This window comes from Gadus chalcogrammus, chromosome 3, assembly GCF_026213295.1.
Source record: "Gadus chalcogrammus isolate NIFS_2021 chromosome 3, NIFS_Gcha_1.0, whole genome shotgun sequence".
Taxonomy (NCBI): domain Eukaryota; kingdom Metazoa; phylum Chordata; class Actinopteri; order Gadiformes; family Gadidae; genus Gadus; species Gadus chalcogrammus.
Window position 1 is genome coordinate 12018646 of NC_079414.1, and position 25000 is coordinate 12043645.

At 50.0% G+C, this 25000-nt stretch overlaps 1 protein-coding gene across 1 annotated transcript in view; it reads left to right on the top strand.

Annotated features, from left to right (window-relative positions):
• The window catches only part of dlc1 (DLC1 Rho GTPase activating protein), a 98316-nt gene that overhangs the window by 59544 nt on the left and 13772 nt on the right, over positions 1–25000 (top strand). Inside the window, exons 6-9 of the mRNA XM_056587219.1 lie at positions 14595–14666; positions 17401–17482; positions 20007–20070; positions 22605–24421. Coding sequence (XP_056443194.1) covers positions 14595–14666; positions 17401–17482; positions 20007–20070; positions 22605–24421 — 2035 coding nt within the window. The remainder of the gene's footprint in view (positions 1–14594; positions 14667–17400; positions 17483–20006; positions 20071–22604; positions 24422–25000) is intronic.

The following is a 25000-nucleotide window of genomic DNA, read 5'->3' on the forward strand; positions in this document are numbered from 1 at the left end:
AGCTCAGTGACCAGTGTCCCCCGACAGGATGAGACAAGTAGGACTTTCTCCAGCAGAACCTGGTCTGGGTGCCTCAGATGGATCAGTTGACCGACCTCTGTCAGTTAAACTGTCACAACACAACAAACAAACAGGCCAGCCATCAATACAGGCTTGTTTAGCGGCTACAGGCTAACCCTGAGCACTATGATGCTACGAGGGTCCTGTATCATCTTCTGTGTCCCAAACCACTCTTAATAATAATAATCTGTAATTGTGTGGCGCACTTTGTAAAACAAAGTTTGCAATGTGCTTGATCGCCCACAATAATAGCAACTGCTTCCAAGATACATTCAAATATTTAAAATATATATAAATAAAAAAGCTGGTAAAATATTATTCAAGTATATATTTGTATTTAATAAATAACAAAATATATACAATTAAAGATATGAGACATTAGAATACAAATATTAAAAAATACGTCACTTAAAAGCCAAGTATGAAAGTGTGTTTTTTGCGAGTGATGTCATTGCAGTGTTTTGACGTGAGCTAACAGATGGGGGGTTTATGTCCCTGAGTTCTTGTTGACGCCCCCTGGGGCGTTTGGACTCCTTTGGCCCAACATGTCCGCCCAGTGAACCCTCTGAAGGCTGAGCCCAAGGCTGCCCCCCCCCCCCCCCTCTCTCTCTCTCTCTCTCTCTCTCTCTCTCTCTCTCCTCCCTCTCTCTCTCTCTCTCTCTCTCTCTCTCTCTCTCTCTCTCTCTCTCTCTCTCTCTCTCTCTCTCTCTCTCTCTCTCTCTTCCTCCCTCACTCCCTATTTTTCTCTCTCTTTTTCTCTCTCTCTCTCTCTCAATGTATCTCTCTGTCATTCTATGTTTCTCTCTCTCTTCCTCTGTCCCCATCTCTCACTCTGGCTCCCTTTTAAACATCTCTCTCTCTCTCTTTCTCTCTCTCTCTCTCTCTCTCTCTCTCTCTCTCTCTCTCTCTCTCTCTCTCCTCTCTCTCACTCTCTCTCTCTCTCTCTCTCTCTCTCTCTCTCTTCCTCTTTTTCTCTCTCCTTTTCTTTCCCTCTCTCTCTCTCTCTCTCTCTCTCTCTCTCTCTCTCTCTCTCTCTCTTCCTCCCTCACTCCCTATTTTTCTCTCTCTTTCTCTCTCTCTCTCTCTCTCTCTCTCAATGTATCTCTCTGTCATTCTATGTTTCTCTCTCTCTTACTCTGTCCCCATCTCTCACTCTGGCTCCCTTTTAAACCTCTCTCTTTCACTCTCTCTCTCTCTCCCTCTTTTTCTCTCTCTTTTCTCTCTCTCTCTCTCTCTCTCTCTCTCAATGTATCTCTCTGTCCTTCTATGTTTCTCTCTCTCTTCCTCTGTCCCCATCTCTCACTCTGGCTCCCTTTTAAACCTCTCTTTCTCTCTCTCCCTCTCCCTCTCTATCTCCCTCCCTCCCTCTCTGTCCTTATCTCTCTCTTTTTAAAACCTCTCTCTCTCTCTCTCTCTCTCTCTCTCTCTCTCTCTCTCTCTCAGACTCTAATTCTCTGTCCATTCTATTTCTCTCTCTATCCCTGCCTCCCTCTCTCTCTCCGTCCCCCTCTCTCTCTCTCCCCCCCTCCTTCTCCTCACCCTCTGCTTTCCCTCTGCCTGGGGTCATGGGTCACCCAATAAAGTTTACAACGCATGACACCAAGCTCCACAAGAAAAATAGAAATGGCCCCCAGTTTTCCATCAACCCAGATTACATCTCTCCACTGAGCTGTTTAGATCTAAACTTTAAATTACCTTACAGAATTGCAGCTTTGCTGATGTAGGACTTTGGAACTTTAACTACCTGGGAATTTATGGCGGCAAATCAACAGTTCCATCATAGCACCCTCGACCAGCGACAGTCGATCCTTATCGTTACCCGAATGTTTTATGCCAAACAACTGCCAATCAGTGCCTTTATATTGCTATTTGACCATTTTGTCATTTGGACGACTTCATCGAATGTGTCCTTCAGTGAACTCACATATCTGAGCAGGTCAGGGTAATGTCTACATGTAGGCTGCGGACATAGGGCATCAAACCCTGTGCCTTTCGGCAGGGAATCAAACACCATACACACTTTTGCTACTACCAGCCTATGTTCTTCTTAATAAGCTACCATTGTGTTGCAAAAACACCTCACTTCCTACCTGCATCCAAGCTAACCAGCTACTTATCCAGAAGCGTGTCTGATACGTATTTGCACCATGACAGAGATCAAGCCAATCAGCTTGAAGCAGCCGTTTTACAGAAGCCCCCCTGTGTGCCCTGAAGCCAGCGGCAGGCAGGTCTCTGTCTCTGATCTCACATGCACTAAACCCTTATGTCTGTGGGGACGTGGGGATGAAAGCCCCAGCGTGCAGGAGTGCAGAGGGTGTTGCCCCAGTCTGTCTCAGGGTGCGCTGGGGTAGTCCGGGTTTCCTACGGGGAGAATCTGAGAAGGGGCGGGTTGGGGAACCCTTTGAGGTACGAGCGGATTAACTTTGTTTGATCGTTTGGCCTTTTTATGTTTATCTTGACCCTCCTTGTGTTTTTTCCACGCAACCTCTGTGTGTGGTTGTGTGTGTGTGTGTGTCTTTCTCTCTCTCTCTCTGTCGCTCTGTCTCTCGCTTTTTCTGACTTTTTTTTCCCACTTCTATATAATTAGAATTGAAGTAGTTTAGTAAATAGTATAGTACAAATGATCGCAAATGCTTTGTAGTATACACTGACACTTCAAAGTCGCAAGAATAACATATACCTTGAACACACACACACACACACACACACACACACACACACACACACACACACACACTCACACACACACACACACACACACACACACACACACACACACACACACACACACACACACACACACACACACACACACACACACACACACACACACACACACACACACATACACACACACGCAAACACACGCACACTAGTTATTTTCCTTTGGTCGTATAAAAGTAGTCAAAGCGACCAGATGACTCTGCATGACTCATGGAATGGCGCTTACCTCACCCATGTAATCCGTCCAATTTCCGACATCAGCCATTCCCAATCATTTCATCATCCATTTTAAACGGCTGACATTTATTTATTTTCATGTGTGACAAATAGCCACATGAGATTGATGATGTTTCGGTTCGGTCCTTGTGACTCTGCCGTCTATCTGCCCCGACCCCGTGATGTTTTGCTGCGGCCCCGCCGCCGACTATGCAAGAAAAGAAACAACCATCTACCCCTGTTGATTATTAAAAAGGCAGACATCACTGTTGTATTATCCTGACGTCTCTTCTCGGTGACCACTGGGGGGGAACAGCAGCGTCTCCGCCACACCCGCCTCAGTTTGGGGGGAACTAGGGGTGACTTCCAATCAACAAATTGGTTCAAATTGCAGTGTTTATGGAAGTTATGGAAATTCTATTATCCCTATATGCACAGAGCTTAACATGCCCACAGTTTCCATTGGTCAAAGCACCCTTCCATTTGAACCGAAACCAGGGAGCACCATAAGTCTTCTGGTTTGACTCCTACGGGGAAAAGATTGTGGGTCGCACCAAAAATTCCCTACGTCTCGTTGGATAAAGGCGTCCACTTAAATGACCACTCACAGTAATCCGTCAATGATCTGCGTGCAGGACAGTCTGGGCTGGTTGTTTGGCTCTGGTCTACCCCTGAGTGTCGGCGGCTGAACGTGCAGGACTCTGCTGAGAAGCAGGACGCCCTGTGACCCCTTTACCTGTTCCTAGACCACGCACATCTGTCAAGCAGTTTAAAAGCCTCTGCTAAATACCTCGGCGCTGTGAGCGCTCGGGTTGCTAGCCTGGCACGCGCTGGGAGCCTCCGGGATGGCGTCTCGTATCCTCCGCTGGGCGGAACATGGTGAATCACCATGGCGACACACTCTCTCTGGCGCTCGGTCAGCCGGCAAGTCTGTGCCTCATCGTTTCCTCTGGCTGGTTTAAAGCTCTCCCTCTCTCTTTCTCTCTCTCTTTCTCCTTCTCATCCCCCCTGCTCTCTCATTCTCTCTCTCTTTCTCCCTCTCATCCCCCCCTCTCTCTCTCTTTCTCTCTCTCTTTCTCTCTCTCTCTCTCTCCCCTCTCTCTCTCTCTCTCTCTCACTCTCTCTCTCTCTCCCCCCCTCCCTCTCCCTCCCTCTCTCTCTCTCTCCCTCCCTCCATCTCTCCATTTTCATCTCCCTACCATATCTCTCACTCTCTCTCTCTTTCTCTCTCTCTACCCCTCTCTCTCTCAGTCTCTCTCTCTTTCTCTCTCTCTACCCCTCTCTCTCTCTTTCTCTCTCTCTCCCTCTCTGTATCTCTCTCTCTCTCTCTTTCGCTCTCTCTCTCTCCCTCTCTGTATCTCTCTCTCTTTCTCTCTCTCTCTCTCTCTCTCTCTCTCTCTCTCTCTCTCTCTGGGTCCGACTCCCCTCTCCCTCTCTCCCTCTCTCCCTCTCTCTCTCTCTCTCTCTCTCTCTCTCTCTCTCTCTCTCTCTCTCTCTCTCTCTCTCTCTCTCTCTCTCTCTCTCTCTCTCTCTCTACCCTCTCTCTCTCCCTCTCTCTGGATCACAGGTTCCCTTCCCGCTGCTGGTTCTATCCAGACCATTAGAACCGGGCCTGACTCAGAGCCATGCCGTCACCATGGTGATACGTTTTTATTATTAATACCCACCAGATGAATGCCACCTAGCGATATGGCAGGAAGATGAACATGGAGGGAGGGAGGGAGGGAGAAAGAGAGAGGGAGAGGTAGAGGGGGCCTGGGGGGAGCTTGGACTGGATAGGGGTCAGATGAGGTGAGGTAGCGAGGCCATTGAAAGCGTTCAATGTGTTTAAATGTAATTTGTTCCACTCTTTAAAGGGCAGTGAAATGATGGCACAATCCAAGAAAAAAAAAAACACTGGTTGGTGACTAGCAAAGGGACTAGCTTTAGTTTGCCTTTTCACTCATCCAGTTGGATTGGTCGAACCAGTGCAAAGACAAAGAATTAATGCTCATGGCCTCATTGAACAAACAGTGGACAAACCGTTGTAACGCGTATGGATAGGCGTCCCAAACGGCATAGTGTAGTAATACGGCCAACTCGATGTTTCACTGGGGAATCCGTTCGCGCCTGTCCACCAGTATCTCACCGTGCACATGGCCACGGCTCGAAACAGGGCATTACCATACCTGCTGCACTGTGGTCACTGTTGCTTTTCTCTTCACGGCCCCACTTGCGCTTTTCAGGCTAATCTCTGGTAACAAAGGAGCGTCTCAAAGTTGTTGCCACGTTGTTTAACTAATGATATGCAAACTGGGGTGGCGGGGACGGGAGGGGGGGGGGGGGGGCGGACCTGCGAGGGAACCGGTGGAGACGGCGGCCCTTCGGCTGTGAATCACTTTCAATTCTGGAAGTCATTCAAACCGCAGACGAGAGTAAACATGTCTGCAGACGGGCAGTGAAGTATGTTTTTAGGAGATGAGGAATGATTTAACAGTTCGACGTGCGTCTAGACGCGCAGAGTGCGCACAGGGGGATGTGGAGATAGACAACTAAAGAGACATTTGATGAATCTCCGTCCACTCGAAGCGACCGTCTGGCTCCTCTCTGATCAGCCGAGGTGAGGAGAGGTGTGTTTTCGGGTGAGACACAGGGAACACACGGAATAGAGGTAGGCTGATTAAAATGGCATGCCGATCATTGAATTGTTTGAATTGAGTTGGTCGCCGTCGTGAACAGCCGCTGCTCCCTGCGGCAACAGCCCAGTCTTCAACTTCAAATTACATCTACTTTTGTTAGCAAATTGTTAATTAATTGATGTCCGTGGTATTGTTGTTATATATATATGCCTGTTATTGTGTAGTAAATCCGAACATCGTTGCTGGCCATTAATTGCAAGACTACATCGCTGTCAGTATACGGAAATTACTTATGTTATGTTAATTCCACAATGAATCAATCATGACAGCCACATCTGATTCATTTCGATGTGCACGGACTTTCACAGGCAACCGGCACACACATGTCCAACGCGTTACGGTTACGCATTGGACGGCTCTCACCATATCAGAGCCGCGTCATATAACGCTTTAATCTGGAATGCGTTATTATGAACCGACTAATTCACCTTATTCCACATGTCCCGGGCCAGGGCGCTATATCCTGAGGGGGGGATGTATGTGTGGGGTGTGTATCAGGTGGGCTGCTCCAGCTGGAGGTGGAGCCACGGCTGAATGAGCCATTCCTAAAGCCTGATTCACACCAGTACGCTCCATTCACATTCCAGCTCCCAGCCTCATTCACACACTCGCAGGATACGTGTCAGCAGCCGTCGGGAGAACACTTCTCTCACTTACTGACTCACTCGAACACGTACAAGAGTTAAAAACATGGATTTACCGCGTCGCGCAAACTCTCGGATGTATCTGGTGCCGAACGCGGTTTGAATCGGTGGTTTTCGTGTCCTCTGGATCTATCATGTGGGCTCTTTCCTAAAGGTGGACTCCTTAGCCCCTCCGCGGGACACCCGTCGCATCCAAGAGCGCAACACGGGAGTATATTCTTAACCCGCTCGAGATCCCAGGCATCCGAAATGATACTTACTCGTAAGTAGAAACCCAATTGAATATCATATCTATTCATAAAAAAATAATTGTAACGCACATTCAACTAACGGATACCGAAAGCACGTCTGTCCGTATCGGGAGTGCTGAAGTTGGTGATTAATGAGGTCGAGTTTATTAAAATCTTAGGGTAGTTTTTCTGAATCCTGTCCGCTATGCGAACTCAATCTGAAGGAGATCTGGTGAGCGCAGCATCGCTGCGGGCTGTCAGACAACCCTCTGTGGAGAGCGGACACTGCTCCCAGGGGACGGGGATAAGTGGAAAAAAAACCTGGTTTGGGCTTTATTCTCCCATCTCCATGTGGTGGATGTATTGCACATTTATAACTGTGGGTCAACTAAGTGCAATACCGTTGCCTATGCGTTTGCGGTTTTATGTTTTTACAACGCCTGCTCCTGCGCTCTCAAAGGCTGCGTTTAGTCAGAGGGACTCGATGGCCTTTTGCCCGGACCTTTTGAGAGGAGCAGCGTCTGTTGAGTGCTCAATGCGGCCTTATTTTAAAGACGACTTTGGGAGACGAAACGTGACAATTTTCTTTACCCTCGGCTGTTTGCCCGAGGGAAACCTTGCCTCCGTAGGTTTTAGAGGGACTAGTTACCCCCTGCTTTAATGTCCTTTAAGACCAGCCAATATTCAGCTGGCTCGGCCAACGAGCAGCAGTATAACCAGGGATTTGTATATACCAATTGCTTCTTATGGTTTAAACTTTATTTCCACCGTTAATTTCTCTTTTTCAAAAAAGTAAACCGACCATAACACCGACTTCCTGTCTGTCTTCCTGCCATGCATTGGCTGGAGGGTCTTGCCTTTGCTGCAGCATCCATCTGCGCTTCTTTTGTCAAACAGGATGTATGCTGGGGCCTTATCTGAAGGATTTATATCCACAGTCAAACACACACACACACACACACACACACACACACACACACACACACACACACACACACACACACACACACACACACACACACACACACACACACACACACACACACACACACACACACACACACACACACCCTGTCCTCTGAAGAAACCCAGGTATCTCAGTGTTTGTGCTCTCAACCCATCATTTTTTTCCCCTGGCCGCAACTTTGACTTGATGTTGATCAGCACGCAGCCGGGTTATCATTGTCACTGTCTATCGTTGGTTTGATGGTTGCGGGGGACAGGACCGGTTCCCCCACCCCCTCCTGATGGGTCAGGGTGGAGGGCCGTAGGGGTGAAGAGGGCCGTGGTTCTGGTCACCTGATCTGAGGAGTGGTGGAGCTCTGAGAGACAATAAATCTGTCATCAGGGGAGCTGGGAGACCTTTTGAGTTAGCCCTGCGTTGATCCATCTGGGCCAGCTGTCTCTCTCTCTCTCTATCTCTTTCTTTCTCTCTCTCTCTCTCTCTCTCTCTCTCTCTCTCTCTCTCTCTCTCTCTCTCTCTCTCTCTCTCTCTCTCTCTCTCTCTCTCTCTCTCTCTCTCTCTCTCTCTCTCTCTCTCTCTCTTTATATCTCTCTTGGTCTCCCTCTCTCTCTTTATTTCTTTCTTTACATCTCTCTTGGTCTCTCTTTCTCTTTAATATCTCTCTTGGTCTCTCTTCGTCTCTCTCTTGATTTCTCTATCTCGTTTTTTTCTTTTTCTCTTTCTCATTGTCTCTCCTTGTTTCTCAATGTCCCTCTTTCTCCCTCTCAGTTTCCATCTCTTTATTTTTCTACGCTGTCACTCTTGCATGGCGGCCTGTGTGTGTGTGTGTCAGCTGACAGGTGGTGGGTATGTGGCGTGGTACTATGGAACGGCATGGTTCATTATAACTATCCTCTGGTCTGTGTGAGCCTGTGTGTATGTATGTGTGTGTGTGTTGTGTGGGTCCTTGGGGATTGGATCCCTCAACCAGCCAGATGGCGGTGTTCTGGTTGTTCTGGCCCCGACCGTCTCACGTTGCTCCTCCGTGAAGACCATGGAGGAAGGGCAGATGAGCCCACCACCCGACACCCCCTCAAACCAAGCCGTGTTGACATTCCTCTGTGGGACTCACTCTGACCAGCCTCCTCCGCCCCATCCCCTGTCGCCACGGAGACGACGATATGCTAGGTGCAGACGCGACCTTAGCGGTTCTCTTGTCCGGACCGCCATCGGCCCCAGGAGCTGCTTTCAGCTCTCCTTCTCACCTGTCTGGGCGCCACACTCGGCGGCCCCTTGAGACGCAGAGGGCGCCACGCTGGAGGTGATAAGAACCTTCTGATGGGGCTTGTTACACTGTTTGACAGCCTACACTCCCAGACCCCTCCCCCCCCCCCCCCCCCCCGCCCCGCCGGTAAATACGGATAAGATAAACCCTGATAACGGGGGAACCCGATGGTTGGTGAGTCGGCCCTAATCGGAGGACTTCAAAGCCTTCATTCGTTGTATTGAGATCGCTGACCTCCGGCCTGCCGTATACGGAGCAGAGAGTCTTTGAGGTGAGGGGCAGATTGCTTTGTTTGCTGGAGCCGGCTCAACCCACGCCCACGTGGACCCGGGAGCCGCCGGCACCCAGGCCAGACCACAACCTGCCTCCGCCGCGCTGGAGGGGAACTCTGGCCGCCGATTGTGAGAACTTCCTGTCACAGGAAGAGAGAGAGAGAGAGAGAGAGAGAGAGAGAGAGAGAGAGAGAGAGAGAGAGAGAGAGAGAGAGAGACGAGGGGGGAGTGGAGTTGAACTGAGAGTAGAGGGAAGAAGTAGGAGAGCGAAAGAGAGGGAAGGATGGAGAGAAAGAGAGAGAGCGAGCGAGGGGGGGAGCCGAGTTTAAATTAGAGTAGAGGGATGGATAGAGAGAAAGAGGGAGAAGGGGGGAGCGGAGTTGAACGGAGAGTAGAGGGAAGGTGAGAGAAAAGAGGGGAGGAAGAAGGAGGGAGCAGAGTTGAACTGAGAAGAAGGATGGGAAGGAAAATCAAGAGAGAAGGAGGGAGAGAGAGGGAGAAGGGGAGAGCAGAGTTTAACTGAGAGGGAGATGAGAGAAAGACCACAGGGTGCTTTTTTGGGGGGTAATTTTAGAACTGAACAGTGGACATAGGGGGTTAGGATTAGGTCCAACCCCGACCCCCCCCCCCCCCCCAATCCCCACGCCCCCCCCTCCCCTGCAAGCAGTTCAATTTTGGCTGCATTCCAAAATAAACCCCCGCCCCTTGTGATCCGTCTGAGATCTCTATTAGGATTACGCTCTCCTCTGTGCTGCTCCCTCTCTCTACTCTCCATACGGCTGTCTTTCACCGCTGTAAAATCAGCCTTGACACACATCGAGCACACACTGACACGCACACACACACACAGACACACACACACACACACAGACACACATTGCCTGGACCAGAACACATACATGCTCACACGCACACACACCCACATACACACCTGCACAAACACAATGCCTGGACCCGGACACACACACACACACACACACACACAAACACTGCCTGGACCAGGTAACACACTCATACAATCTCACACACACGTATTCGCACCTCAAGGGTTTCCGTCAGTCTGTTCATATCAGCCAAGGCAAATATAATGCCACAATGTCGTTACAGCAGTTTGGGAACCCCCCTGAGATCTTATGAGAACTGTTTCCTCGATAACTGTTGAAGCCATAAAACATTGTTTTACAGACAGAGACCCGGGGACCTGGATGTGTTTCGGTCCGCTCATCATGGGACTGGAGTAGCCGCTCTGGAATTTTATAGTTTTACCTTCACGTGTGATTCTGAAACCTCAAATTCAAATGACTGTGCTACCGGGGGCACACGTGCGTGTCTGAATTGTGATATGTGTGGCTGGATGTAGTGTGTGACTGCATGGGATGTGTGTTTCTGTATGTAGTATGTGTCTGTATGAGATGTCTGTTTCTGTATGTGATGTTTGTTTCTGTATGTAGTGTATGCCTGTATGTGGCATGTGTCGGTATTTCATGTGTATCTGTCTTGAGTTGTGTGTGTATGAACAGAGAAATGTAGTTTTGTCTCTCTGTAGTTTTGTCTCTTCAGCACTATTAAACAACAGAGAATAAGAGTTAATTCGGAGAAAGGGATAGGGTTAAAGATAAAGTGTTCAGCGTTTATACATACACAAGCATTTTCTGTGTGTGTGTGTGTGTGTGTGTGTGTGTGTGTGTGTGTGTGTGTGTGTGTGTGTGTGTGTGTGTGTGTGTGTGTGTGTGTGTGTGTGTGTGTGTGTGCGTGCGTGCGTGCGTGCGTGCGTGCGTGTGAGTGTGTGTGTGTGTGTGTGTGTGTGTGAGCACAGATGCTGCTGGAATGTCCATGCTGGGTCAACCTCCCACTGTTTTGCGTCTAAAGTCATTGGGGGATAAAACAGCAGAGAGAGAGAGAGCACAGGGCAGTCTTTTCTGTGATTTCTGGTTCAGCTGAAGATCTTTTTGAGGACGTTGGAGCATCGGTTTGTGCTCCAAACAGTGAGGCACCTAATTACAAGATAACCAGATGTACGGGAGGAATGTGTGGCGGCATAGCAGTAGCTGGCGTTTTCAAAAGAACTGCCCGCAAGGAACAGCATGTCAGTGTGACACACCACGACCTCGGACCAGAGGAGGAACTGATGTTACTCAACGTCCCTCCTTCTTTAATCGCTAGCCAACAGAAGGGGGTGGGAGAAAAGCCGGCCTAGCCAACTGACAAGTGCTTCAATATTGCGGTGAGTCTCATTGTGTCCTGCCGCTACGACGACGTTAGCTAGGTACACACAATCGCCGGAGACGTTGTTTGCCTTGGCCGGCTCCCCGCCGATTCTCCGGGCCCCAAGACAAGCCAGGGTGGGGCTTCTTCAGGGGCCGGGTGGTCTCAGAGAGGGAGGTTGTCTCTTCCTGTGAGGGAAGCAGGAAGAGGAAGTGAGGTAGTTGCCTGGCTAGGGATGAGGAATATGGGGTGGAATGGTGTGAAAGTGCAGAATATAAAGGATGCACACACCCTTTAAAACCCAGAATGGTGAGGGCAAGCATCAGGGCGACGAAGTGAAATGGTCTATGTTCAATTATTTTATCTTATTTAATTCAGACTCTTTTCTGTCTCACCATAAGAATGCAACGGAAATGTTTTTTTTGTACCAGCCCAGATGTATGCATTGTTGATGCATTCTGTGTGTGTGTGTGTGTGTGTGTGTGTGTGTGTGTGTGTGTGTGTGTGTGTGTGTGTGTGTGTGTGTGTGTGTGTGTGTGTGTGTGTGTGTGTGTGTGTGTGTGTGTGTGTGTGTGTGTGTGTGTGTGTAAGCTTGGCGTTCTATTGTTAGGTTGTTTGTGCCAGATGCCCCTGTCCGCTTCCTGCAGGCAAACAAAAGACAGAAACATATTTTGAGTGTGTAATATGAGTAGAGAACTCGCATCACCTTAGAATATATATTTAATGACTATTATTTAGTATTATATTATCATACTTTCATACAATATTCGGGGTCACCAGCCATAAGTAATTCTCATAGCTGTAACAGGGTAACATACATTTTAAGAAATAGGTAGCTAATCCTGGCTTTAAACCATAGCATACCCCAGTGCTCGTCTTTGATTTGTGTTGGGTGGGCAGGGAGGTCCATGTCAGCTTGTCTTTGATATTCATTACAATTGTTCAAATGTCTCCTTATTGGTTTGCGCTTAAGCATGAGTTTGGCCTTTGCAAACACACACACACACGCACACACACACACACACACACACACACACACACACACACACACACACACACACACACACACACACACACACACACAGACACACACACACACACACACACACACACACACACACACACACACACACACACACACACACACACACACACACACACACACACACACACACACACACACACACACACACACACACACACACACACATGCATGCGTACGCATCCCACAACCCCATGCAACATGGCGGCCCCCAAGAATGTTAGGTGTTCTTTCATTCACAATTTACTCTGTACCGGTACTGGCCCCAGGAAACACCACCGCAGAAAACCTATGGAATTCTCAGCCAGTCAAGAGAGAGAGAGAGAGAAGCTGGCCTCTATTGTAACACAAATGAGCTGTAAAACATGTCTGTTAATGCTGTTTGACACCCGTTTACATGCTGGTGTCACCGGGCTGGCTCGAGGAATTCCTGGCGCGCTGGGGAGGGAGAACTGTGTCTCGCTCGCGTCACACCTTGTTGCCAGAGCTGTGTCTGCCGTCTGGGCTTGTTGTTGGTATGTAAATGCTTGTGTACGCTTCAAGCTCAGACTCTGGGACCCTCTAAGGGCCGCCGCCTGGTTTGTTTCTTCTTGCCTCTCTCCGTGTCTCTCCCTCGCTGAGAGTCTGGTACCTGGTCGCTTCATCGTCAAGGTTTAGCATTTTATCCGTCATCTGTCCTGCTCCTATCCGTCTTGTTATTTCTTCGCTCTTTTTCTATCGTTTCCTTGTCTTGCTGTCTCTTTATCGTTCCTTCTTCCTCTCTTCCTGTCTGTCTTGTGTTCAAACCAAACAAAATCAATTTGTTGTCCTCCTTCTGTGGTCGCTACACGCTGCTTTTTTTCTGCTTTCGTGTGTCCTTGTGCCAAAGTTAGAAATGGGAGCCATTCCATTTAGCTCTGAAATGAGGTGGAACCTTTCTCTCTCTCTCTCTCTCTCTCTCTCTCTCTCTCTCTCTCTCTCTCTCTCTCTCTCTCTCTCTCTCTCTCTCTTTCTATCTCTCTCTTGCTGTACTAAGGAGGGAGCTAACCATCTGCATCCCTTAACCAATAATTAGTGAAATCACACTCAGACGCAGACTCTCCCACTCGAAGGCAAAAGGGATATAAACACGTGGTAATCGGCGATAGCAAAGATTGCACCCAGGATTCAACCACAGTATTTGAGGTCAACTTGTGTAAACTTGAGTTTGTCTGCAACGTTTGCACTTACACTGTTCACACCTTCTGTAAACAGGGTCTTTAAGGATGTCTAGAACTACGTAGCTTCCGTAGCAGCAGTTCATTCTCAATATGGAGCTAGTACCATACTTGATATTCTCCCACCGTAAAGTCAGATACTCCTTCGGGATCAGAAGCCGGTGATGGAGGGGGGGGGGGGGGGGAGTCTACGTCTGCCGTCTCGGTTGTCCAAACTTGTGTCTGTGGAGCATTAGCCAATCAGAAGAGCCCATCATCGGCTGCCATTTGGCATATACGATCTAAAGAGCTTCTGCAGATAATCGGGAGGACCCCCACTCCAATACACACACACACACAGTAAACCCTAGCCTCCACTCTGGGTACTTAGCAGAACAAGCCCAAATGTCACACCCCCTGCCAAAGGAGGGGAGGGGGCTGTCAGTCAGCCCTTGACAATATGTCAACACACTGTAAATGAGATGCTGGACACTTCTCAGTGTCCGGACAGTCATGTGTGTGTGTTAAAGAAGGGTGTGTGTGTGTGTGTTAAAGAAGTGTTTCTGCGTGTGTGTTAAAGAAGTGTTTGTGTGTATGTGTTTGTGTTTGTGTGTGTGCTGGGGTGCCTATTTTCACAAATTGCGTAAAGGGTGCTTTTGAATTTGAGCTTTACTGGGCTGTGTGTGTGTGTGTGTGTGTGTGTGTGTGTGTGTGTGTGTGTGTGTGTGTGTGTGTGTGTGTGTGTGTGTGTGTGTGTGTGTGTGCGTGCGCGCGTGCGTGCGCGCGCGCGCGCGTGCGCGCGTGCGTGCGTGCGTGCGTGCGTGTCGTGTGCATCATTTGAGTGGCGAGAGAGATGGCTAAAAAAGGTGAAAGGGTTCATGTCTGGAAAATCAAATCAATTGTCTGCTGTACATCTTTTGCTGTTAGACTTGATCATATGTTTGATCTACTTTCAGATTTATAGTAGCTGTGTATATCTATTTTCAAGATGTTTGAGGTTATGTTGGGATGTATTTCACTCTCTTTCCCTCCCACCGGCCCGACAGATGTCCTGATGAAGTGATAAATCTTGTGTCCCACATGGCCTCACCCCCTCTCTGTCTGTCTCCCGTATCTGCAGAGATAGAAGCCAAGGAGGCGTGCACCTGGCTGAGGGCTGCAGGGTTCCCCCAGTACGCACAGCTCTATGAAGGTATGGACCCCCAACGTGATCACACCACCGTCATACTCCCATAAGACTCCATACAGACCCCCCATCATACTCCTATGAGACCCCCCCATCATACTCTCATCAGACTCAATACAGAACCCCCCTCATGCTCCTATGAGACCTTTCCCGATCATGCTCCCATCAGACTTCTATCAGAGCCCCTTCATTCCATGAAGCACTAGGGACGTTGAAGTGATTCTTCTCTGTTGAAGAATTAGATATAAATTTCGTTTTATCTGCCCTCTTATTTCAATGTATGGTGTCCTGCTTTTCCTGGAGATTATAATTCTCCCTTGGTATGCATTGTATCTAATCTAACACTGTAGCACGTTTGAACAAGTATTACTTATAATCTAACACGGTGAGAAATTATCCCAGAGTCACAGCGTTTGGTTCTCATGGAGGTGTTAATACAGTGGATTGTTTATGTTGCTGTGTCGTTGCAAAGGTTTCCAAATTAAACACATGGACTGCTTTACAGTCACCAGTAGCCAAAGAAATACATGATAGTGATAGTTATCATGTATTTCATTATAGTTTCTTCAGACGGGATAAATATATGTTTTTTAAGCTAATTGTTGAGAATTGTTCTGTAAAATAATTTTCAAAACCTTGAGATACACAGACAAACAAACACACACACACACACACACACACGCACACACACACACACACACACACACACACACACACACACACACACACACACACACACACACACACACACACACACACACACACACACACACACACACACACACACACACACAGACACACTCACACTCCAGAACATTCCTGAGGAGTAAGGTATGAGTTGACACTTGGCGTCAATGCATTACTTCACTGAGCAGGTAGATAAACAACTAAATCCCTCTTCATAATCCTGACCACAGCTCACACTAGATAAACACACACACCAAACAAGAACTTACTAGTTTTAAAGTAAAACCCACAGCCAGAATCTGTACAGGGACAATGCTCCACCTCTTCCTCCACTTTCAAATGAACATTGACCGAACGCAGTTAACCATACCTTAGACTTGAGAGTGACTTGCCCCTCTATAGTGCAATATGCACAGTATTTATACAACCACGGGCCCCCATCAGACACTGAGTTTTAGTAGCCTCGGGCGGCTTTTTAAAGTGTTTCCAATGACAGTGCAGTGTTTTTTCCTCACCGCTTTTGCCTTACTGAGCCCCTTGTGGTAAAAGACCTAGCGAGCTGCTTCTTTTTTTTTCTTTTTTTTACTGTAGGCAGAAATTTAAAGAAAAAGGGAGTGAACTGCGCACTGCATATTTTCAGGTTGCAAAATGCCCTTTGTCTGATCGGGGCCACGGGCAGCCAGCCCTCTAAATGTTGCTGGTTCTATTCCCAGAGAACCTAGCTGGCTGTGCCAGAGTTAGGTCTTCAGCGTTTCTATTCCTTCCCTTTCTTTTTTCCCTTAGACGGGGGGGATAAAGCTAAGACAGCATACCACACACACTCACATTCAAACACACTCTGAAACCCCCATTTATCCAGATCTGCTGCCAGCTTAGTCACAGCCAGCTATGGAATTTGAACACAGACTCATCGTGAAGTTTTTTCTCTCTCCCCTTTTCTTCCCTTGTATCCAAAAGACAATTTATTTCCCCCCCCCGCCCCCCACCCACACCCCTGTGTCTGTTGTGTGGTCAGGTTCAGGGAGGATAAGCTCACAAAGATAGCCCCGTGGGTCACTCAGTACAGTACTGCCGAGGTGCGTGTCTCCCCTCTGACTGGTGGGTGGTCAGGGTCTTATCACTGCCGAGGCCTGTGGCTATCAGAACGCGGTTGACTCATCACATTGCGAGACTCAAAGCGTTGGGCACGCCACCTGCATTCACCTAGAGATCACAGATCCTGGCGATAGAACCGCTCATTCCTGCTGTTAAGAAGTAGGAATCGTAACATTCCCTGTGGAAGAGCTGTATTACTCACTGTAAACATACAATGCAGTTGACTACTTGGTATTATTAAGTCAATGGCAGATGTTTTTTTCCCCAAGCAACTTGAATTTGTTTCGAATATATTAGAATGTACCTTGTTAAGAAGTACTTATACTGTAACAGTTGAAGAAATGTTGCTGATTATAATTTAAGTTTGTAGAAATGTAAGAACTACCAGGGACAACTGTGGTAGTGATAAAAGCGATAATATAAAGAGGTCGAAAACAAAGAGGAAACAGCATCAGTTTGGAAGGCCTGAGTGTTTAGTGCCATTCCTCCATCCACCCCCCCTCGCCCCCATCTAACCCTTACCCCACTTCACCCCACCCCACCCCTCACCTCCTCCCCCCCTCACCTTCTCCACCCCTCCACAGAGGTCTAAAAGCAAGCTGCAGCTGTGTTTGTTTGGCCTGCTAAGACGCTACTTCCTCTCCTAGCTGTGCAACTCGGCTGGGTGGGGGCAGGGGGGGAAGGGTGGAGGACCCCATTCATATTGAGAGGGTGGGGGAGGCTGAGAGGGAGGGGGAGGTTGGTGAGTGGGGGGGGGAGGGTATCTTAAGCTATATCTAAGCACAGGGATCTTATCACTGGTAGGAATATGATCTTGTTAATCTTGCGTTGTCTGTCTGTCTGTCTGTCTGTCTGTCTGTCTGTCTGTCTGTCTCTCCCCCTCTCTCTCTCTCTCTCTCTCTCTCTCTCTCTCTTTCCCTGTCTGTTCCTGTGTCTCTCTACCACGTTATTGGTCCAGACGCCCAGTTCCCGATCGACATCTCCTCCGTCACCAGAGATCACGACTTCCTGGACCGAGACGCCATCGAGGCGCTCTGCAGGTGAGCCTCCGAACAAAACCTCCCTCTCTCTCTCCCTCTCTCTATCTCTCTCTCTCTCTCTCTCTCTCTCTCTCTCTCTCTCTCTCTCTCTCTCTCTCTCTCTCTCTCTCTCTCTCTCTCTCTCTCTCTATCTCTCTCTGTCTTTTTCTCCCACTGTCTCCGCCTCTTTGTTTCCATCTCTATTTCTTTATCTCCCTCTCTCTCTCTCTCTCTCTCTCTCTCTCTCTCTCTCTCTCTCTCTCTCTCTCTCTCTCTCTCTCTCTCTCGCTCTCTCTCTCTCTCTCATTCTCTCTCTCTCTCTGGCTCTCCATGTATGGGTTGTTCTTTTCACCTTATATTTCTTCTCTCTTAGTTTTCCTTTTTCGTTATCTCCTGATTTTCCCTCAAATGACTCCATGCTGGCTGAGCTTCAAAGTGGGGCGTGATCGAGGGTTTCTGATCCAATGAAAGAGGAAGAAGATAAGAGGATCAGATCCATCTGAGCCTTTTTACACACACACACAGACACACCAAAACAATCTCACATTTATACAGACACACACACACTCACACACATAAACACACATATGTTGTAAAAAACACCCACACAAACTCGCATACAGACACAGAATCTCATATTTACACACAAAGACAAAAACACACACTCACACACACACACACACACACACACACACACACACATACAACTTCAAAAACACTCAGACACATAGATAAAAACACAGAATCTCACATTTACACACACAGACACACTCACACACGCACACTCTCAAAAACACCCAGACACGGACATAAAAACACAGAATCTCAGATTTACACACAAGAATGTACACACACTATCTCTCTCACACACACACAGTCTAATGCAACGACTCATGTTGCTGTGGTTTGGGGAGTCGATATGGGTTGAATACCTCTGAAGGTTCTGAAAACTCCCCTCTTCTCGTACCGATTAATTGCTCAGAGGTCCTGTCAAGCACTATTTTAGTGACAAACGGAAAAGGATTTCCTTCAATTGGACCTCGGCTGTGCTTCATTATGTGATAACAACACACACATATAAATAAATATATATTTATCAATCAGTATTACCATTAAAACTATAAATGTGAACAATAGTCAGTCAAATCCCATTAACAGCTCAGCCATTGGAGGGTAAAGGGATATAAACACGTCATAACCTACCATAGAAACTCCACCCGGGTTTGATTCAGCAGTATAAATTTAATGCAGTCATAATGAAAATACATTTCCAACCAAATCGAAAGGGATGAGTTGTGTTCGGCACATTGTAAAGTTACACATCAATTGCCAAAACGTGAAAACCCCTATTGATATTGGTGGGGCGTGTGTGAGGGGAGGGGGGTTGGGGGGGAGGGGTAAGCCATGAGTGGTCCCTGGGTCCGTTTGTGTGTTGTGGCCTATGGCCCAGGCTCCAAGCAGCCAGTCTATAATGACTATTTAATGGACTGGGCTCCTTTATCAGGCTCCAGCTGTAGACCACAGCAGGGGTCTCCCCCTTCGCACATCTGGAAGACATCATCCCACCACCCCGTCTCGTCTCCTGCCAAGCCAGACCCCCCCCCCCCCACCCCCCATCCCCTCCCTCCACAGCACAAGTTCCCTCTTCCATCCTTCCATGCCTCCCCCCGCCCCCCCCCATTGTTGTCACATGATCTGCCCTCCAGAGGGAGAACCCCCCCCCCCCCATCTCCGCCCAGCGCCCCTCCCCACCAGGTGGCTGAAGGAGGAGAGGGGGGGGGCTAAGCTGCTCCCCCAGCAGTTCTCTTTGCCCCAGTCCACCACTCTTCCTTTTCCTTCTCCCTCTCTCTCTCTCTCTCTACTTCTGCTTGCCTCTTCTGGTGCCTTTTATTTCTCCCCTCTTTCTCTCTCACTTTCTCTCTCTCGGTTTACCTCTTCTCTTCCCTTCTCCCTCAAGTCATGTTTTAAGTCCCAATCCTCCCACATGTTCCCCACTGGTTATTCTTGTGAGACGCAGTGTGACCCTTCTTTGCTCCTCCACCCTCCCTCCCTCTTCTTCTCCCTCTCCCGCTCTCTCTCTCTCTCTCTCTCTCTCTCTCTCTCTCTCTCTCTCTCTCTCTCTCTCTCTCTCTCTCTCTCTCTCTCTCTCTCTCTCTCTCTCTTTGTGTGTGTGTTTCTCTCTCTGTCTTTCCGTCTTATGTTTGGGCTCCTTCACTCACCAGCTCATTACTACCTCTTTTCTCTCCCCTCTCTTCTCCTTCCGAGCCTCTATTCTTTCTTTCTCTCTGTCACCTCTTTCCTCCTTCCCTCCTTCCTGTTTCCTGTCGCTCTTATGTTAGCTGTGGTAGGGGTTAAAAAGGTCTCCGGTTGAAATATGTGATTGTCTAAAGGCTTGTTTTTAACTGGTGTGTGTGTGTGTGTGTGTGTGTGTGTGTGTGTGTGTGTGTGTGTGTGTGTGTGTGTGTGTGTGTGTGTGTGTGTGTGTGTGTGTGTGTGTGTGTGTGTGTGTGTGTGTGTGTGTGTGTGTGTGTGTTTGTGTTCACAGGAGGCTGAATACCCTCAACAAATGTGCTCTCATGAGACTAGAGATAACGCCACAGAGAAAGAGAGTAAGTGGCCTTGCGCAAGCCAACACCCACACACACACACACACACACACACACACACACACACACACACACACACACACACACTCAAACACTCACACGCATACATATTCACAGCCATGTACTTATATTTTAAATGAATTTGTCTACTTTGTACCAATTTAATGTTTAACAGTGATTTGGGCTTTAAATCGCACTCTATGCCTCAATTTTCATTGGAGCTGTTGCAAGAAACACCAAAACAAACATTCATACTCACACAAATACACCCACATAGTGCAAACACACACGTAGGCACACACATCTAATAACAACGTGAGGTTGTTCAGGCATATTGCTCATAAAACGTAAGAGCACACAAACACACACACACAAACACAAATGTTGGCACACACATTCAATAAAAAAGCGAAGATGTTAAAGTACGTATATTGTCCTAAAACGAAAGAGCATACACACACACACACACACACACACACACACACACACACACACGTAGGCACACGCATAAAATAAGTAAGTGGGTTGTTTAGGCATAATGTTCATTACACATTAGAACACACACACATCCCACCCAAAGCGTCCCTCTTCCCCCCACCTTGTATATCTGAGTGCCAAACCTGACTAAGGGCCACAGGGTAGAGCAGTTTCCTCTCATCTCGACGGTGCTGTATTCCCCATCGACGGCTTTGTGGTGACGGGACCCCCGGGCGGGGTCGGATCGCTTTCAGGTTCAAATGAAGGGGTCTGCGTTCACTAAGGACCTCCCGCCACTTACCTCACCCAAAACGTGTTCCCCCCGCTCTACTCCTCAAATACTTCCTCATACCTTTGGCCTTCCATAAAAGGAAATGCACAGAGCCTTTCCCGCGTCCCCCATAAACCTTTTTTCAATGTGTATGGTAGGGCTCGTTAATATTTCCCCTTTTTATTGAATCAAAGAAACCACAGATTCTTGATAAGTAATTATAAGGCCGTGGTTTGTTGAGAAGACATTAAAAGACGGCTGATGTACCTCAAGGGCAGATCCGTCGCGCTTGGCTATTTTCTAATACAAGAGAGTGCTGCTTCATTCACATGTTTGGGAAAAACATCACCGATCTGCAACATCACTCCGGTTTACACAAGACCTTGCACAATGTTGGGCCATTGATGTCCTCAATCCCATTCGGAGAACGAAGAATCCCGGACAGATTACGCGAATGGTTAGACTTTTCAACTTTGGAAACGGAGTCGCACACCGAATTCCCCTGGCTGCATGCACGCATACAAAGCCGTGTTCTTACAATAGAGAATATCAGAGCGTGACTTCTCCGCTGTCAAGTGAACATACGTCTAAATAGGCCGCGATTTTGTCGCACCCCCCTTTACGACCGACCAGTCTTAAAGATTTCTCCCAGACACAGCGTTTTCTCCCTTGTCTTTTAATGCCAGGATTACGACCCCCCCCTCCCCCCTTACACTGCAGAAGGGCTGTTTGTTTAAGCCACTAAACCACGGCACCGTGGCTCAGGGTATTTCACTTTTAGACGAGAGTCCTGCAGACAGCCCCCTCAGAAGACCGAAGACCGGCACATCAAAGAGGAGGGGAGCGGGCGAAGGGCCTCGTTAAAGTGTTGTCTTTGGTTTGGTTTTATGGACTTTGGTCGCCACCTCTAACCGTGAAGAACTCACCTCTTAGGTCTCTTGAGTTCCCGTGCTCTGTGCCCTGAACCGTGTGTATGTGTGTGTGTGTGTATGTGTGTGTGTGTGTGTGTGTGTGTGTGTGTGTGTGTGTGTGTGTGTGTGTATGCTGTGTGTTTTGGTGTGTGACTTGTTTTCCTGAAGTACATACGTATTTCTTATCTTTTTGGGTTATTGTTATTGTGTCTCGTTGTGGTCTTTGTGTGTGTATGTGTGTGTGTGTTTGTGTGATTATGTGTGTATGCTGTGTGTTTTGGTGTGTGACTTGTTTTCCTGAAGTACATACGTATTTCTTATCTTTTTGGGTTATTGTTATTGTGTCTCGCTGTGGTCTTTGTGTGTGTATGTGTGTGTGTGTTTGTGTGTTTATGTGTGTGTGTATATATGTGTGTGTGTGGGAGTGTGCGTCGGTTTGTGTGTGTGTGTGTGTGTGTGCGTGTGTTTGTCAGGGGAGGGGGCTGACCCTAGCCTGGCCGGCTGCAGGGTGAACTCTGGGGGTCATGGCAGAACGTCCTGGACTCAGCTGAACACAGATTAACTGGGCTGTGTGTGTGTGTGTGTGTGTGTGTGTGTGTGTGTGTGTGTGTGTGTGTGTGTGTGTGTGTGTGTGTGTGTGTGTGTGTGTGTGTGTGTGTGTGTGTGTGTGTGTGCGCGTACGTGCGCGTGTGTGTGTGTGTGTGCGTGTGTTCGAGAGAGGTTAACATCTCGCCCCTCTAAACTGAACCTATCAAACGGTTACTTTGATTGTAGAGCGTCCAAATAAGTTTTGATCGGCCCACTTTGGTTTGAAAGCAGCCCCAAACATTGGCCCAAGAATCCACTAAACCTCTCCCCCCCCCTCTCTCACCCCCCAGAGCGAGGACTCAGATGAGGACGAGCCCTGCGCCATCAGCGGTCGCTGGACCTTCCAGCGGGACAGCAAGCGCTGGTCCCGCCTGGACCAGGAGCTAGACGTCTTCTCCTCCCTCACCGGCCTGGAGTTCTCCTCCCAGCCCCACGACCAGAGCTGCTCCGCCGCCGCCGCCGCCGGCACCACGCCGGCGTCCCTGCGGGAGGGCCACAGCTCGGAGAGCGTGCTGACGGACCTCAGTGAGCAGCCCGAGGGGGGCTCCATCCACAGCGGCGGCAGCGTGAGCGGCGGCGCCGGCAGGGCGGGCGGCGACGACAAGAGCCGCGCCGGATCGGCCGGCCCGGCGCGGGCGTCGCCGGCGGCGGGCGCCACGCGCGCCAGCTCGGTGGCGAGCATGTGCTCCTCGTCCGGCACCGGCGGCTCGGGCTTCGCCAACGAGGACTCCACCTCGGACGGGGGGCCGCCGCCGTCCCCGCTGGAGCCGACAGGACAGTTCACCTTCGACACGCGCGGCGGGACGGGCCGCCTGGGCAGCCTGGACCGGGCGGGGGGCGGGGCCGAGGACGACGGCCTGGGGGGGGGAGGAGGATCAGGAGGCGGTAAGAGCACGCGCTCCCGAGCCAAGAGCTTCCTCAAGAGGATGGAGAGCCTGCGCCTGCGCTCGGCCTCTTCCTCCTCCTCCTCCTCCTCCAAGAGGAAGAAGAAGCCGAGTGGCGGCAAGCTGGACATCAGCGGGCCCGTGGCGCGGCAGGGGCTGGACGACGAGAAGCTGGCCCACATGAACTGCGTGGACATCGCCAACCTCAACCACCGCAACCCGGCGCAGACCATGACGCTCAACCGCAACCGCGGCGTGCCCTACTCCACGCAGAACAGCAACGGCAGCACGGGCAGCACGGGCAGCAGCCAATCGGAGGCCAGCAGCGGCAGCACCGTCAGCACGCCCAGCCCCGTGACACGGGCGCGCAGCCACAGCACGGCGGCCGGCTCCACCAAGCGCGGGGGGATGTACCTGGAGGGCTTCGACCCCTTCAGCCTCCGGCAACAGTCCAAGACCTCCGTCGCCGCCGCCGCCGCCGGGACCGCCGGCTCCACGCCCCCGACCCCCCAGTCGGCCCCGTCGGCGGCGGCGGCGGCCCCCGGCCCGGCCGGCTCCGGCCCCCGGGTCAGCGAGCAGAACCGCAGGAACAACCGCGGCGACAGCGTCGCCAGCCAGCCACCGGCCGTGGAGGAGGAGGAGGAGGAGCAGGAGCGCGTCATCTTCTTCTTCCTCCCCGAGGGCCACAAGCCCGGGACGTTCCCCCGGGCCCTGCAGGACGGCAGCTGCAACAACAACAACAACGAGGACAGCAACGCCAACCCGGTGGTGCTGCGGGGCGGCCGCCCCAGTCGCCGGCGGCAACGCCACGGCTCGGCGGGCTCGGCCGGCTCCGACGGCCGGCTGAGCTTCTACGACAACGTGCCCCCCCGCCGGGACGAGGAGGAGGAGGCGGCGGACGGACGCAAGCTGGACGAGGTGCTGCAGCGCGTCAGCGGCATGCAGCGCTTCGTCAACGCCTGGTCCGACGCCGTCGCCGGGGGGGAGGAGGAGGAGGAGGAGGAGGAGGAGGACGAAGAGGAGGACGAGGAGGACGAGGAGGAGGGAGACTCGGACTCTGCGCTGGACTCGGCGTCGCCGTGCCCGTCCTCCCCACTGCAGAACCGGCTGGAGGAGCACGGCAGCGACCAGGACAGCACAGGGAACCCCCTGGGGGAGGGCGAGGAGGGGATGCGGGAGCGGAGGGACTCGGGCGTGGGGGCGTCGCTCACACGCACCAACAGGTGGGTGGACCAGACCGCCAGCCCCGTGGTTGTGATTTTTGTGGTGTGCTCATGTGCAGGGAGGGTTGGTATGAGTCTAGCAAATATTCATACAAAGATATATATCAACAAATGACAGCAAAGACTTCGATCCATTTATTGTAGGGCGTTGGGATCTTGATGTCTTAACGGATAAGGACTGTTCCAGGAAACAGTGTTGGAAAGGGTTCAACGTCGTAGCCTCGCTTAGTGACGAGGCACAAATAAAACGTGGATACGGATGTTTTGGGAATGCATGCTGAACAGGCGACTGAAAAGTTTTCCTCTGGCCCAACAACAACTGTTCTGCCAAGTGCTCCCTCCGTGCCATGAATAGTCCAGGAAACAAAGCCACCGTCGAGGGAGAGAGAGACAGAATGACAAGATGAATGCCCAAAGGCAAAAGGAGGGCAAGAATTACTGATGTTAAAAAACAAAGCGAGGAATTTTCTCTTGGAAGGATATATCAGGGGACGCTCGGGGACGTCTTTCCTTACGTAACCTCCGGGATGTTTCTCGGTTTCCATGGCGATTCCATGGTTGTTCAGTTAAGCAGCGGCC